Genomic DNA, 16,345 nt, shown 5'->3' on the forward strand with positions numbered 1-16,345 from the left:
AGTTTCATTATATTGTATTCTTTATGTTTGAAAATTTCCATAATAAAAAGTTAAAACAAAAAAAGCACAGTAAATTTATCTGGGTCTTGGAGTTATCCGATCAGGTATTATTGAAAGTTATGTATCAAGCATGAGGGCAAAAAGCACTCTCTACCTGATCTCAACAGACTATTCATAGCACTAGGATCAGTCAAGTATGAAGACTACAGAGATCTGTTGATCATAAACTATAGTTTAAAAGAGTTCATTTTCTAATTGTTTTAGAACCTTGCTAATGGCAGAAGTAGTAATCCTTATTATGTCTAAAATATTTGTTTCCACAGCAAGAAACCTTCTTACATAAGTCTCTTAGAGATTTAATTATAACGGCATAAGGTTATAATAACAATAAACATTATACCTACCAAGTCAGCATCTAAACCATAAAGACAATGTCTGGTGTTGGGATCATGATCTGGCTTTGCTTTCTCGGATCTGATAAATTCCATGATTTTATGCTCTCCTTCTCCGGGGGTCTAAATATATGTTTAAAAAAAATGTGGTAATAATGCTATGCTTAAAAATATTAAATTTTTAAAAAATCCCTTTAAATAAAAAAAGATAATAACCTCATGGCCTGAGAAGTAGATGGTAACTCCTTGCCACGACTTATCTGTAGAAATTTTCATATTTACAAAATACTTCAGATGTTCATGTAACCTGGCCATGAATTCAGTCCCTATAAATAAAAAGTTTTAAAAAGTTTATAATCTGAGAGAGACATAAAAAGAGTGAGTTCCCAGGGACAACATGAACTTGGATCTGAGTATGCAGGAAATAGCTAGGTGTAAGATCTCTAAAGAAGTCAACACCCCTCATGCTTATCTTGAAAAGTAAGTAATTTTGTACCTTTCTCTTGCAAATATTACAACTGTTTCTCATTTCTCTGCTCACCCTAAAATAAAGTTAATGTCACATAAATAAGTCAAGAAATTTTACTACTGCCTCAAACTATGTTTCACACATTTTCATACCAGTTTCAACTCCCTAATGAAACTCAATCTTCTATTTCCTCTGCAGGATTATGAACTTTTTTTTTAAAGGCACGCAGGTTTAGATTGCTAATAGTAACAACTATTATTATTACTATTATTTACCTGGAAAATTATTATTATTCTAGAAACTGAGTCTATGTTGATTATGTTTCAAAAAAAGTTTAGATGGTCAAGAGTCAATGGCAATGCAGTCTTACACCATAATTAGGATAAAACTGGTTACTAAATCAAGCAATTATGATAAAGGCACTTAAATGAAAGATAAATTACCACAGTTAGTAAAGAATTCATGAGTAAATAAGATTTTAAGATTTTTTCCAAAGTAAAGGAGTGCAATGATGTTAGACAAAGTTCTAATAAGTACAGTGTATGTTGTTGCAAAGTTAAATTAAACTTATTGTACTGATAAATTCATTAAAATCCTAGAATTTTTAACTATACTTTAAGAAGTACAAAAGTAAGTGTTCTAGACTAGGAGAATGGGTTTCTTATCCTGAATACAATAGCTAGCTACATGAAAGTGGGTGAGCCACAACCTCACTGGATCAGTTTTCATACAAATAAATGGTGGGAGTACAGGGGATCTTTAAAGATCCTTCCAGGTTTGGAGTTCTATGCATCTGGGAGAGTCCTGTCCACAACTGCTCTTATCGACATCTGTAAATCTCAAGAGTGGGTCTTCACAGGAGCACTTATAATCAAGGTGACCAAAACATCTCCTGAGGAGACACAACTGGGAAAATAGCAATTGGAATTTTAAGGACAAATTAAGTAAAGGCTATAATACATTTGAAAACACACACACACACACACAGAACCCTTACATTTACATTTACATTTAAATCTCTCAGAATTTGAAGTGCCTGGGTGGCTCAGTTGGTTAACTGTCTGTTTTATGCTCAGGTCATAATCCCAGGGTCCTGGGATTGAGACTCATGTGTGAGCAGGGAGCCTGCTTCTCCCTCTCCCTCTCCCTCTGTGCCCCCCTCCTCTGCTCATGCTCTCTCTCTCTCAGATGAATAAATAAATAAAATTTAAAAAAAACTCAATCTCTCAGAATTCTTCTCTCAGTGAATTTACCTGGTGTAATACAGTTGGAATCAAATCTGGCCTCTGTAGGAAGAATTTCTCCTTTTTCTAATGCCTTTTTAATTTTGTCTTCTGCCTCCTTTGCTGACCTTAAATGTTAAGGGAAAAAAAAATCTCAAGGTTTCTGGGAAAAAGTATAGTTCTTTATATAAAGTAAACTGTTACTTAGATGCTTTTGTAACTAAAATACTAATTCATCAATTTGAGGTTCAACACAGAATATAAGTTTTAAAATGATTATAATTGATAAAGATGGGCCTCAGAATTGTTCATTTTTATTGAGTTTTTCAGAAAAAGGGCTATAGAAGTAGACATTACAACAGTATAAAACTCACACAGAATGTTAGAAATATTTATAAAGTAATTCTCTTCTTATCTTAAGTATGGGGAATATAACAGAAATGATTCCCATTTTCGCAGAGCTTACACTCTAGTGGGGAGACAGAGAACTTAACAGCCATAATGTTTAATGTGGCTGCAACACAGAGATATTTGAGGCAGGACAATGAAAGACTATTAAATCAATGTAAGTGGAAGGTTTAGAACACTAGCAGTAAAGATGAAAAGTAAATATGTATGTCAAATTAAAGAGACTGGTAAGTAGGATTGGGTGTGCAGAATGAGGAAGAAGAAGTCCAAATTACTCTTGGACTTTCAGGTTGAGCAGCTATTTGCATGGTGTTAACATTCACGGAACTAGGAAACAGAAGGAAGGCAGCTTTGAAGTGGTCTTCAGTTCTGAACATGTTAAACCTGAAATGTGTCTGCGGTATCCAAAAGGAGATATTTATGAGACATTTGGATATTTAGGGGTTCTGGAGAGAGATATCCATCAGAAGATAAATTGAGGAGTCATCAGTATAGACACAGTAGTTAAAACAACTAGATAAGATCATTCAGGACCAATGATAGAAACTTAAGTAAAATCAATAAATTAAAAAAAAAAAAAAAGGCAAAGGAACAAGATAACAAGGAGACCAAGAAGGTGCAGAGAGAGTGTGGTTACATAAAGATCACGAAAAGGAAGTTTAAGAATGAAAGAATTGTTACACTTTAAATACTACAGGTAAATGAAGTAATATATAGAGAGAATAATTCTTTAGATTTAGTCATAAGGAGGCTATTTGTAATCTTGTAAGGAAGTTTTAGTAGAGGGGTGAAAGCCAGATGGCAGCAGATTTGAAGTAAGAAATGCATAAAGATTATAATTAAAGATCATGAATGGAGAAAACATTATCTGTGGAGAACGAGAAAAAGCTGACTAGGGGATTTTAGGGAAACACAGAACACTCAATGCCAGCATAATATTTAGTAAATGCTTGTCCATTCTCTTAGTTTGTCTTCTGATAACTGGAGAGGTTAGAAACCTAAAAAATTAAGATCTCAGGCTTCCTTGCAGCTAGGTGAGTGGATATAACTTAGATTCTATCAGATGCCTCCACAAAAGGTTCAGAAGGTAGAAGTCTCTATTTATTGAAGTCTGTATGACTTCACCACACTGAAGGAAGTTGAGGAAGAGGATTTGTGGGGTGTGTGTTTCATTATAGTAGAAGGTCTCAATATTTAGCAGTTTTGTAGATGCTGAGAAGCAAAGTATAGGGCAGATCTACCAGGTACACTGGGGCTCTTGTGCTAACAGATAGAGAGGTGGCTTCTTGATTGCTGAACTGTAACTAAAGTGATACATTTTTGGAGCCAATAGTTCAGGTAATATCTTCTTAATACCTGGATCACAACTAAAGCAATAAATTCTTGAACAACCTGTTCTGGTGGGGGCCTCTTAATTCACCTTCTTGAATGCTGCAGTAATAGTGCCACTGGTGGGTTAATTCTGTGGTGCTGTTCTGAAGTCATTCTTGAAGGCTCACCTAAATTCCCATCCTTTTGGCTCTTACAATGATTTTTATAAGCACCTAATTCTTTGTAATATATATACTTAAAATAGGTAGGCTTCTATTTCTGCAAATGAACAGTGACTGATAATAATGGGCTTAAATAATCCTTTCTTAACACTTCTAGCCCAGTAGCTCCCCCAAACTAGTTTAACAAATACCAGGGGAACCTAGTAAAAATCGTTTCCAGGTTCCAATTTTTGAGATTCAAATTAATTAAGTTTGGGTGACACCGGAGGTTCTAAATTTTAATAAGAGATGGTCCTTTTCTTGATGGTCGTTTTATAGTCGTTCAAGTATCTTCAATATCTTTTCTCTTTTGGTGTTTAAATCACTACTTTTTACTATTCTTTTCTCATTTTCACTGCTAGCCTTCCCTAAGGTACCTTCCCACTTTCCTTGATGATTTCTGTATTTGATTCATAGGTGCTCTATCTACTCCTTTACCTGCTCTTGTGATGAAACAATTCATTATGGTAACAACCCATCAAACATACTGGACTCAGAGTCTTCCCAACAATTCTAACAACCCTCTTAACTTTACTTACCCTACTCATAAATAAAGACACAGCATGATATCATTGTTTTTTAAAACTATTCCACATGCCCAGGATTTTGACTTTAAAACTTTATGTGCCTCTTCTCATCCTGTTACACCCAGTGCAACACATTGGGGATGATACTATCTCAAGTGTCCTAACTCAGCTCTCTTCTCATATTCCATCAATCACCTTCTAGTCTCACTTGCTTTTCTGTCCAATTTGGACCCATGTTCACTCAGAGTCAGCATCTGGCCAGGGTCTGAGCATTGAACAAAGTTTGTTGAATTAAACTATCAATGTTTCTATTAGAACAATCTCTCATTTCACCCTGTACTTCTCTAGTTCAGGACAGACTAAGAGAGGAGCTTTCTCTACAACAGTTGACCCTTGAACAACACAGGTTTGAACTGAGTGGGTCTACTTGTACATGGATCTTTTCTTTTTTCAATAAATACAATATAGTACTGTAAATCTATTTTATTTTCCTTATGATTTTCTTAATAACATCTTCTTTCCTCTAAGCTTACTATAAGAATATGGTATGTAATACATACAACATACAAAGAATGTTTTATGGTTTAAGTTATTGCTAAGGCTTCCAGTCAACAATAGGCTAGTAAGATTTGGGGGAGTTGAGTTATATGCAAATTTTTGACTGTGGGGGGGCCTGGCATCCCTTACCAGTGCATTGTTCAAGGGTCAACTCTACTGCTATTTCTAAATTACCATGGATAAGTTTGAAAAATTTATGACAGAGAGCAAAAGTAACTACACAGCCCAATATATGCTTTGAGAAGGACTCCTCACTTCAATGAATTACTAATTTGTTTACTCAACTGATAAAATGTGACATAACCAGTTATTTCTTTTTCTGGAGGAATTTAAGCAGAAAAGAAACATGAACAGAAGATGAGGTCATTAAATCAATTATCTTTAAAATAAAAAATTGTATTAATCTAAGTAGTATTCTAAAATAAACCACAAATGTTTTACCTAAAACGCCTCCCCCGCTGCTGGTTCATTTTTGCTCGAGGAGCCACACCATCAACAGCCATAAAGAACACTTTCCTAGGTTTAATAATGCGAAACAACACCTCCAAGTAGTGAAAAATATCAGTAAAGATTTTATCATCAGAAATTCTGAAGTGAACATCATCATCATTAGGATGGGAACATTGATGTATGATTCCATTCATATCCAGGTACAAGTTGTCAAATTCAGGAATCTAAGAAATAAAGAAAAGTGACCAAGATTGTTACTATAATCAATGATGGATATTTAAACATCTGGGAAAAGCAGCTGATAAAAAGCAGGATATAGGGACATTATTATATAAAAACTGAAAAAATAATCACAGTTGCATAAAGAAAGTAAAGAAAAAATGCATAAGAGAAATTGGTAAGATGGAGACATAGTATATAACTATATAATGTACCAACAGCTTGATCAAATTTACTGTCAGGAAATTACCTACTTATTTAAAATGCCCAATGGGAAAATACCAAATGAAGTACTTGGTTCATTTGGTACTCAAACTATTAGTCCGACATCTACTTCTTAAAGTCAATTTCCCCTATAAATGGGTAACATAATGCCCATCTAAAAGGCTCTTTGTACATGGTCATTAAAAGATTTTACAAATGATTTAAACCCTTGTATATTTGGTTTCACTGAGAGTTACCGATTTGATCGTATTAATTAAGGAAGCTTCGATTATGCCAAGAAATTAAGGAAATTTTGAAAACAGATTTCTTGTTTTTGACATGTGGATTAAAAATTTCCTAAACTTTGGTTAACAGGTATCTAGTTTCATAAGTAACAGGTGTCTACTTTTATAAAAAGACTTTATGGCTTGGGCTCTCTTTATCTTTCCTTTATTTAAATGTTTATAATCAAGTAAGGGGAACACTGCAAAAACAAATCTACACTAAAATCTTATATAAACTTAATGAAATCTTATATAAACTTAATGAAAGCCATCTCTGAAACAATTCAAATTTTACCATAGGTACAGAAATGATACATTTTCCTCTTACTGAGAAAATGGCAGGCCTCTGAGTTGGGGAGTGAAAAGTTTTGGTCTCTGAATCAATGAACACCATAAAAACATACTGACAAAACACTCATTTTATGGGATGGTATGAGGCACCACATAAAAAATTGTTAAATGTCCTCACTGAGTAATAGGCTCAAATGACATGAAAATTGTGATAATGAGGTTTTAAAAGTATATTCAAGATTTACTGTTTGCTTCAAAAAATCTGAAAACCTCCCTCAAAATCTCTAAGTGAGAACTTTACAAAACGATTCCAAAGTTTACCTAGGAGAATAAACATGCAAGAAAGAGTATTTTAAAAGAAAAGTAAATGAAGGAATCTACTTTATATGATATTAATGACTGAACAAAATAGTTTACAAATAGTAAAAGGGTGGGATGACTGGGTGGCTCAGTGGGTTAAGTGTCTGCCTTTGGCTCAGGTCATGATTCCAGGGTCCTGGTGCTCTCTGCTCAGTGTGGAGCCTACTTCTCCCTCTCCTTCTGTCCATTATCCCCCCTTCCCCTATCAAATAAATTAACAAAATTCTCAAAAAAGAAAATTAGTAGTTCAAGTGTATATAGAAATTTAGTACCTAAGAGGCATTTCAAACCAGTGAAAGGGATGGGGCACCTAGCTAACTATCTGGAAATAAAACTGTATCTCATCTTATAACACAATAAATCCCAGAAAGATTAAAAATATTAATGTGAGAAATATAAGTAAAAAATTATATACAAATATTTTGGTGATTTTAGGATGAGGAAAGCCAAAACTCATAAACCAAACAAATGATGGACTTGGCCATCTATATTTTTTACATCTATAGGGTTAAAAAAAGTATCAAAAACAAGTTTAAACTAAAAATGACAAAATGCAGGGAAATGCTTGCAAATTAGGATAAAGTCAGTATTCCCAACATACAAAAAAATCCTCAATTAAAAAAGAGCAAATTTTAAAAGTAAGCATGGAAAATGCACAGCAATTCAAAAAAGAGACACGGAAGTCTGATAAACATATGAAAAGATGTTCAACATCCCCAAATTTCAAATTAAAATAATATGTCATTTTCCCCAACATGTTAGCAAAGATTAGAAAAAATGATATTACCCAGTTACTGGCAAGGTTTTGGGAAAATAGATATTTCCTATGTTATCAAAAGTGATAGTTGGCATTTATTAAGCACTCATTAGGTGCCAAACATTGAGCCAAATATATTCATTGTCTCACTAAATTATGATAAATTGAAAAGAAAAATATTTGGATTCTCCATTTTGCAGAAGAAGAAAATCACAGAGATAGAAAAGAGAGAAAATGGCCTTTACACGCAGTAGTCTGGATGGGAATATAAATTGGTGTAATTAATATGAAAGTATATATCAAAACCTGAAGCATTTTCTTTTCTTTTTTTTCTTTAAAGATTCTATTTATTTGAGAGAGAGAGTGAAAGAGCGAGAGAGCCAGCAGGGGGAATGGAAGGCAGAGGGAGAGGGAGAAGCAGACTCCCAACTGAGCAGGGAGCCTGACGCAGGGCTGGATCCTAGGACCTGAGATCGTGACCCGAGCTGAATGCAGATGCTTAACCAACTGAGCCACTCAGGCTCCCCCCAAGATTTCTACTACTGGAAATTTATTCTGAGAAATAATCAGAAATGTGCACAAAGATGTAAGCACAAGAATATTAATGGCAGTACTATTTACAAGAGATAAAAAATGAAATCAAAATGCCTAATAGGAAACTGATGATGGTACATCCACACAACAGAATACTACATATTAATTACAAATTATGATTAACATTCATATTTTACATTAGATAATGTGTAAAATACAGACAGTCAAATGACAAAAGTAGGCTATAAAACAGGGGGCATGTTATTATCCCATTTATAGTAAATATTTATCTATATGTACATCTGCATATAAACATTAGGAATATACAGGAACAAGACGTTACTGGTGGTTAACCATTGATGTTGGAATTTCAGTTTATTTTCCTTTAGAAGATATAAGAGCTTTTACAGCTCTCAGTACTATATTCATTTTTACATAATAAGTACATACTTCATAATCTGAAAAAAATAATTATCCTTTTAGAAAAGAAATTTTAAAAATTCTCTTACATTTCAGATTAATAAGAAAAATACAGGATGAGTAACCATTAACTAATTCAGTGAAGAGAATGAGAACATGCAATAAAATCTTGCTCCTTCACAAACATAATACTGGGGGGGAAAAATGAAAGAGAGAGAGAGAAACCAAGAAACAGACTCTTAACTAACTATAGAGAACTGAGGACTGTGGGAGGGAAGGTGGGTGGGGGCGTGGGGGGTTTAAATAGGGGAAGGGGACTAAGGAGGGTACATGTTATGATGAGCACTGGTTGTTGTATATAAGTGACAAATCAATAATTCTACACCTGAAGCAAGTATTATACTGTTTGGAATTTAAATAAAAACAGGAAAAAAAAAACCCAAACACAATACTGAGTTATTACATCTGTAAAATAGAAGTTCTGACATTATTTTATACTTTCACCTTTCCTCAACCCCTGTATCTAATTAGTCACTTAGGTTTCATTTATGGTTTGTTTTTTATTTTTAATTTAACTTCCAAAATGTCTCTAGAATCCTACCCTCTTAAGCATTCGCATTGTGTTAGGCAATCTCATAATTTTCTCCATCCCCAGACTTCCTGTCCTAGTTCAAGCCCTCAGTTTTCCAACTAGACTGCTTGCTTTTTTTCTCTCCCACCACAGTGTAGCTAGCCATTTTTCTAATACATAATCTAATCATATTGCTTCCATACTTAAACCCATATGATACTAAAAACCTTTAATACCATAAAAGGTTCTGTATGACTTGGCTGTTCTCTCTCCCACCAATTCCATGTTTTTTCCTGTTTGCATATACAGTCTACAAGCTAAATATACAATATATTACGTAGAAAGCCATAGATGTACTGGGCTGTTCCAAACCTCTATGACTTAACAGATGCTACTACTTCCTGAAATGCTTCTCTTTCCTTTATGCTCTTTCTTCCACTGATCTTGCAGATTTTGACTCCACTTTCAAGATCCAGCTCAGTATCTTTGGAAGCTTTCCTATACTTACCCAAGGAGAAATGATGCTCCCTTCTCTATGTCACACTCTTATTTGTTTTTGTGTTCCCAATGCATATAAGAATGCCAGGCACGCATGCATGCAGGTATATATATATATACATACATATATGTATATATATATATATCCTACTCATTTTTGTTGAACAATTAAGTGTGATATCTGTCCTTTCCTACTAAACTCTGAGTTCCTCAAAGCAAGGTCTCTGATTTGAGGAATTCACAGTTTAGCAGAAAAGGACAGACATTACACTTAAGTATTTGGTCATGTTCAGAACTCTTGGTATACTACCTGACACAAAGTAGTGAGTAGAAATATTTAATAATAAACAGTGAAGCTCTTCCTTTATTAAATGTGATAGCACATGTAGGCTATAACACTTACTTTGAATATGCATTCATACTGCTTTAAATTGTGGTTAAGTATTAACATTTCAGTATCTAATTTTCTCAAAACAGTTTCTTTTAGCCAGTGTAACTTTGTATCCTACTTAGTGATGCTGCAAAATGTCTTTTTCATTAAGACAATATGTATCTGACTATTAAAAAGAGCTGCTGGCAATTCTTTTGCCCCAGTTCTTTAATCCTATTTATCTTAAACAATCCCAAGATTTTATTGCTTCAATTCATTTTTAAATATGCACGTTTTATTTTTATTTATTTTCTTAGAGAGAGGGGAAGGGGCAGAGGGAGAGAGAATCCTAGCAGGCTTCATGCCCAGCATAGGGCAATCTCACAACCTTAAGATCATGACATGAGCCAAAATCAAGAATTGGAAGCATAACTGAGCCACTCAGGCACCCCTTTAATATGCATGTTTTAAAACATACTACATATACAATGTATATTTTAATATGCAATGTTTTTATATAGTATGTATTCTTTATATGTTGTATTAGTATGCTATGATTAATAAATTCATTTGCTTAATAAATATTTACTGAAGACCTATTATGTTATTACAAAAGTAGGGATGACGTTGTAATGAGGAACATATATATCTGATGAAAACTCAACTTTACAAAACAAAGGTCATACAATTAAGATTATAAACTCTTACAGCATATGCAGTTCTCCTGTGATTAAAATCTAGTACAGTGCTGGGGAGCTCCTGGATGGCTCAGTAGGTTAAGCCTCTGCCTTCGGCTCAGGTCATGATCTCAGGGTCCTGGGATCGAGCCCCTCATTGGGCTTTCTGCTCAGCAAGGAGCCTGCTTCCCCTCGCCTCCTCTGCCTGCCTCTCTGCCTACTTGTGATCTCTGTCCAATAAATAAATAAATAAATAAAATCTTAAAAAAAAAAAAATCTAATACAGTGCTACTATAACAGCTAAAATATGGGGCACCTGTGTGCCTCAGTCTGTTAAGCATCCCAGTCTTGATTTGGGCTCGGGTCCTGATCTCATGATTGTGAGCTCGAGCCTCACTCCACCCTGGGCATGAAGCCTGCTTAGCATTCTCTCCCACTCTCTCTTCCCCTCCTTGCTGGTGAGCGTGCTCTCTCTCTCTAAAAAATAAAAAAATAAATAATAATAATAATAACTATAGGTAATATATTAACTATAGGTATAATAACAAATATAGGTAAGTACTTGACATGTACTAGACAGATTTAAATGCTTACTAGTTGACCCTTGAACAACCCAAGTTTGAACTGCATGGGTTCATTTATATGGGAATTTTTTTTCAATAAATATAGTACAGTACTATAAATGTATTTTCTATTTTCCTATGATTTTCTTAACACATTCTTTTCTCTAGCTTACTTTACTGTAAGAAAACAATGCATAATACATAATAACATATAAATATGTGTTAACTGACTGTTTATGTTTTCAGTAAGGCTTCAGTCAACACTAGGCTACTAGTAGTTAAGTTTTGGGCAAGTCAAAGTTATAGTTGGGTTTTTGACTGTGCTAGGGTTAGCTGGGGGTCGGTGCTCCTAATACCCACATTTTCAAGAGTCAACTGTATGTGCATTCACTTACTTAAGTATGGCAATCCTAATATTATTATCTCCATTTTGTAGCTGACAAAAGTGAGTCACTAAAAGATTGAGTTACTCACCCATAGCTAGTAAAGTAAGTGTTGGGGCTAAATTTGAAACCAAGCAGAACTACTCTAGAGCAGTATTTCTTAATCTTTCTTTCACTATTGTCATTCTTGTCTAAAAACAAGTCTTTAGAGTTGTTTTTTTTCCTAATCATCACCCTCCAACGGAATTTCAATACCACAGCTCTACTGTATATCTGTTTACATACTGTGGCACTTTAATGTGCAAACCTCCACCCTCTCAACAATTTTGGCCCCTTAAGGAACGATATTGTTCCTGTTCATAATTTGTACTCTTGTGCCTGCATTTTTAAAAACTATGGTAAAATGTTAATTAAAACTTTCCCATCTTAACACTTTTAAGTGTACATGTTATTCCAGTGCGTGCACTTTTAAAGCCAATCTTCTATGCATTTTGCTACAAATTGCACAGAAGGAGACACAAGCTAATATTTCCATTTTAAAGTGTCTGCTCTTGTATAGGGAGTATATCTGTTTCATCCTTTACTATATCTGCTTCAGAAAGATGCCTTGGCAAGTCAGTTATGAGAGTTCATAGGAGGCCAGCTACTCCTGCCCTTTTAGTTATAAATACTGCTACATAACTGGCCTACATAGTCTCTTAGTGAATATTCTGCAGTTCTCCTGTTCTCTGTTCCATCAGATTTTGCCACATTGCTTCCTTTTTCCTCTTGCAGGGATGCCAACACCAACTGGGTCTAGAGGCTATTGGTAGTTTGTCCCTACCTACTTGTATTTGGGTGTTCATAGGGATATATTACATGGTTTTATCATAAATGTTCTATGGATTTCAAACACTGCTATCTAGTTGTTCCTTTTTTTTCTTTTTCAAAGATTTTATTTATTTGTCAGAGACAAAGAGAGAGCACAAGCAGGGGGAGCAGCAGGCAGAAGGAGAAGCAGGCTCCTCACTGAGCAAGGAGCCTGATGTGGAACTTGATTCCAGGACCCTGACCTAAGCCAAAGGCAGACACTTAACTGACTGAGCTACATAGGCATAATCCCTAGTTGTTCTGTTTTTATACGAGGATTCAATGACCCAGGAAAAGCCAAAGTTGGTTGTCTCTGTATCTGAAATGTACCAGACATCCTTTTTCACCCTTTTCTCTGGAAAGAACTATCTTCCTAAATCTGACTCAACTCATGTTTCAAATAAAGGAAAAATAAACTACTGTTTCGGAATTTTTGTAAGCTTTTCTTCATTTACCAAATCTGACAGGAATTCAACAACAAAGTAACCCTTCTGGAAGTTTCACCCTATATTCATGCTTATTATACTTTTTTAAAAAAAGATTGGGCGGCTGGGTGGCTCAGTGGGTTAAAGCCTCTGCCTTCAGCTCAGGTCATGATCTCAGGGTCCTGGGATCGAGTCCCGCATTGGGCTCTCTGCTCAGTGGGTAGCCTGCTTCCTCCCTCCTCTCTCTCTGCCTGCCTCTCTGCCTACTGGTAAAATAAATAAATTATATATAAAAAAAGATTAAACCCTAATTTAATAAACAGCATGATGGTGTTGGCTGGATTATCTCCCCTCACTACTAATAAAATGTTATCCATCAAAACTGATTCATTAGTTACACAAACATCAAAACTGATTTTCCTTTAAGATATAAAATGGACACGAGATCTACCAAAATCATTAAATGTGACAAACACTAACGTATCACCCGAAGTCTAGTTTACCTAATAGATAGCTGCTTACTATTTCTCTCCACAATTCCTATACATAAACATTTTTGGAATCCACACAAAACCCTTGCACTGTGATATTATTACATACCGGATTACAAGCCAGATATTATTATTACTAGTATTATGCTGTAACAATCTCTCTTTCTCTTTCTCTTTCTGTCCCTCTGTCACACACGCACACTCGCACACTGAAGTCTCCAAATAACTGCCCCTGCCCGTCCAAGTGTATTATTGTTTCTCCTGGAACACGGTATTCGTACGACCTTTGAGATAATCGAAAAAGAGTAACGAAAGGTATCATAAATATGAACCATCAGCTACGTCAAGAAGTCTAGGCGTTGGGGGTGGGGTGGGATGCAGGTCCGGGTAAGGGAAAGTAAACAAGGTGACTCAACCGCGGAGGCACTGATTATATTGTTCGTACGCGGGTCTGTTGCTTTCTTGGGGGGGATGGCGGGGGGGGGGGGGACTTCGAATACCTGCTCCGGCTCTCCTGCCTCTATAAGGGAATATGCAGCTCCCCGGGCAGGAAAGGAAAGAACTCACTAAAATGCTCCTGCCCTGGACTTATTTCCGAATCGCGGAAGGCCCTACGCCGCAGCAGAGCTGTCAGAACTGCCGCGATGCCCGCGACTCTGCCCACGGACATGAAACCCACGTCTTCGCCCCCATTCTGAGGGTATCTTCAAACCTTCTCCTCCCTTCCCTTCATCGATCATGGGGCAGACGACGAGCAGAAAGAGGAGGCTGGGGAGCCCTGTCCCAGGATGAGGGCGGGCCGCGGGGCCCGGGTTCTCGGCCTCCTAATCCGCTGCCTCCTAGCTCACCCACCTGATGCTCTTTCACCACTTCACTGAGGCAGGGATACCGCTCCGAGATCCATCGGTAAAACTTGGGGACTCCCATTTCGACCGTCAACGCTAATTCCAGTCAGGGCCAAACCGAAACCAAACGCCCCGCCGGGGCCTAAGCTGCTGCCTCCGGCCGTCGCTCCCCGGATGACAACACACCGCCAGCCCGACCATAGAGAGCAGTCGCCGGGCCTAGAGCGGCCGATTCGAGGCCGCTTACCCGGGGCGGGGCTCTAATCCCGGTTCTCGCTCACAGCCAAGCTCCCTGGCGGTTGTGTTTAAGAGGGCGGCGGCGTGCGGGTGTGTTATATTTAGTTCTGGCAATGTCGGTTGACCGAGTAGACGTGGGAATGGTGTGAAAACCTCACGGGCCTGCTGGAAGAGTTTTGGAACGGGGTATTTGTCCTGACTGCTTCTGTGCCCTGGCATTACTAATGTCAGTCTTTTTCAACACAGATTTGGAAAGATCTGGTGATTTCTTTGGTTTAGTTTATTTCGTTTGGGGAAGGGGAAGTTTTTTTTCAGAGGGATCATAACCCTATATCAAAACTTCTTTTAAAAACTTTTCCCCGCAAATTATTTGTTGGAAAAAATGAATAACTTCCTTCGACCTCACCCTGATTCCTCCTTAAGTCAACATTAGACGCCCCTCGGAACTATGGTATACTTTCACATTCTTGTCCCTTGTGTTCATGTTTTTCTCCCATCACACTCTAAGCCCGTAAGAAAAGCACAATATCAAGAGAACTTAAGTGAAATTCTGTTATAAAAAATTTTTCCATTTATTTGAATAACCGCATTATTTTGTAAATATTGTGAATTATTTTACATCAGCAAGAAAATTTACAAAAAATGGGACATTAAAATCTTTAATTTCAAAATCTTGTGAAATTTTAAGTGTCTTCTAAGACTACTAGATTCTGTTTTCTGGTAAACTGTCCGTATGACAGGATCTTTAAAATTATTTAGTTTTCATATTCATGCCCCTTGGTTTATATTTTTTTCTATTACATTTTCAACCATGCAAAAGTTTTATTAAGTGATCTTTATGTGTGCATTATGTTTATATCTGTTTTATTAGACTAGACTGTCAGTTCCTAGAGGGCAGGGAACGTAGCTCTGTGCAGGAATCTAGCATAGTGCTGTGCCTACAGCATTTATTCAATGTAATTTTCTGTTGTTAAATGAATCCTTTTGCTAGTAGTACTTAAAAGAAAACTCATAAAAATTATAAAATGAAATCAGGCTGGCTTATTTCTTGTAAATACATCTTTCTAGTACAGAAAAACATAAGATGTTCCATTTCTCCAGTTATAATGAACAATTATTTTAGGAAAGTAGTTTAGGGGTGCCTGGCTGCCTCAGTTGGTAAAGCCTTCAGCTCATGATCCTGGAATCTCCGGATGGAGTCCCAAGTTAAGCTCCCTGCTCTGTGGGGAGTCTGCTTCTCCCTTTCCCTCTGCCCCCTCTACTTGTGCTCTCTCAAATAAATAAATAAATCTAAAAAAAAAAAAAGGCAGTTTATTTCTTAACAACATCATATATTATTTTAAATATTATTAACAATAAGGTAGTTAATACCAGTTGCTCCAAGAACATAAACTTGTGCTGTACTTTGAAACTGAATAAACAATCACAGGTAATGCCAAATGCACTAATTTTAGATTATTTGCATATTCTCTGAAGTAGTTTCATTTCACATATATGGGGTCCAACCAAGGTACATTTGGCACAGTAAGTTTTCATCAGTAGCTTCTTGTATAAGGTAATGCACATGTCCTTCAATAGATAATGGCAGCCCTGTCACTCTGTTTCGGGTCTTGATTACACCTTGCAGTCGCTGCTCGATGTCAAGAACATGGGTCTTGGCCTAATAAGAAGAAATTGAAAATCAATCATAAGTGCCAAGAACCTAATAACACCTGAATGTTGATAATTTGAAATTACTACTTTTTGGGTGTTTGACAAATGTTCATGTCATTTTGTGAATCATTACCCCCTTTTTAGGAGCAAAAACA

General features: G+C 36.2%; 2 protein-coding genes across 6 annotated transcripts in view; both read right to left on the reverse strand.

Annotated features, from left to right (window-relative positions):
* XRN1 (5'-3' exoribonuclease 1) overlaps window positions 1-14,537 on the reverse strand; it is a 102,785-nt gene extending 88,248 nt beyond the window's left edge. For 2 of the 3 annotated variants that reach the window (XM_082712959.1, XM_082712958.1), the window contains exons 1-5: window positions 14,308-14,537; window positions 5,551-5,783; window positions 2,115-2,212; window positions 609-718; window positions 405-515 (exon numbers count right to left, since the gene is read on the reverse strand). In XM_082712959.1, coding sequence (XP_082569085.1) covers window positions 405-515; window positions 609-718; window positions 2,115-2,212; window positions 5,551-5,783; window positions 14,308-14,382 — 627 coding nt within the window. In that variant the 5' untranslated portion in view covers window positions 14,383-14,537. Of the gene's footprint in view, window positions 1-404; window positions 516-608; window positions 1,768-2,114; window positions 2,213-5,550; window positions 5,784-14,307 lie in introns of all 3 variants that reach the window. The other variant, XM_082712960.1, reaches the window with a different exon arrangement.
* Window positions 14,538-15,085: 548 nt separating this feature from the next.
* Window positions 15,086-16,345, reverse strand: part of ATR (ATR checkpoint kinase) — a 97,482-nt gene continuing 96,222 nt past the window's right edge. For 2 of the 3 annotated variants that reach the window (XM_082712926.1, XM_082712927.1), the window contains one exon: window positions 15,086-16,197. In XM_082712926.1, coding sequence (XP_082569052.1) covers window positions 16,024-16,197 — 174 coding nt within the window. In that variant the 3' untranslated portion in view covers window positions 15,086-16,023. The remainder of the gene's footprint in view (window positions 16,198-16,345) is intronic. The other variant, XM_082712928.1, reaches the window with a different exon arrangement.

Source organism: Mustela nivalis, assembly GCF_964662115.1.
Source record: "Mustela nivalis genome assembly, chromosome: 1".
Lineage (NCBI taxonomy): Eukaryota > Metazoa > Chordata > Mammalia > Carnivora > Mustelidae > Mustela > Mustela nivalis.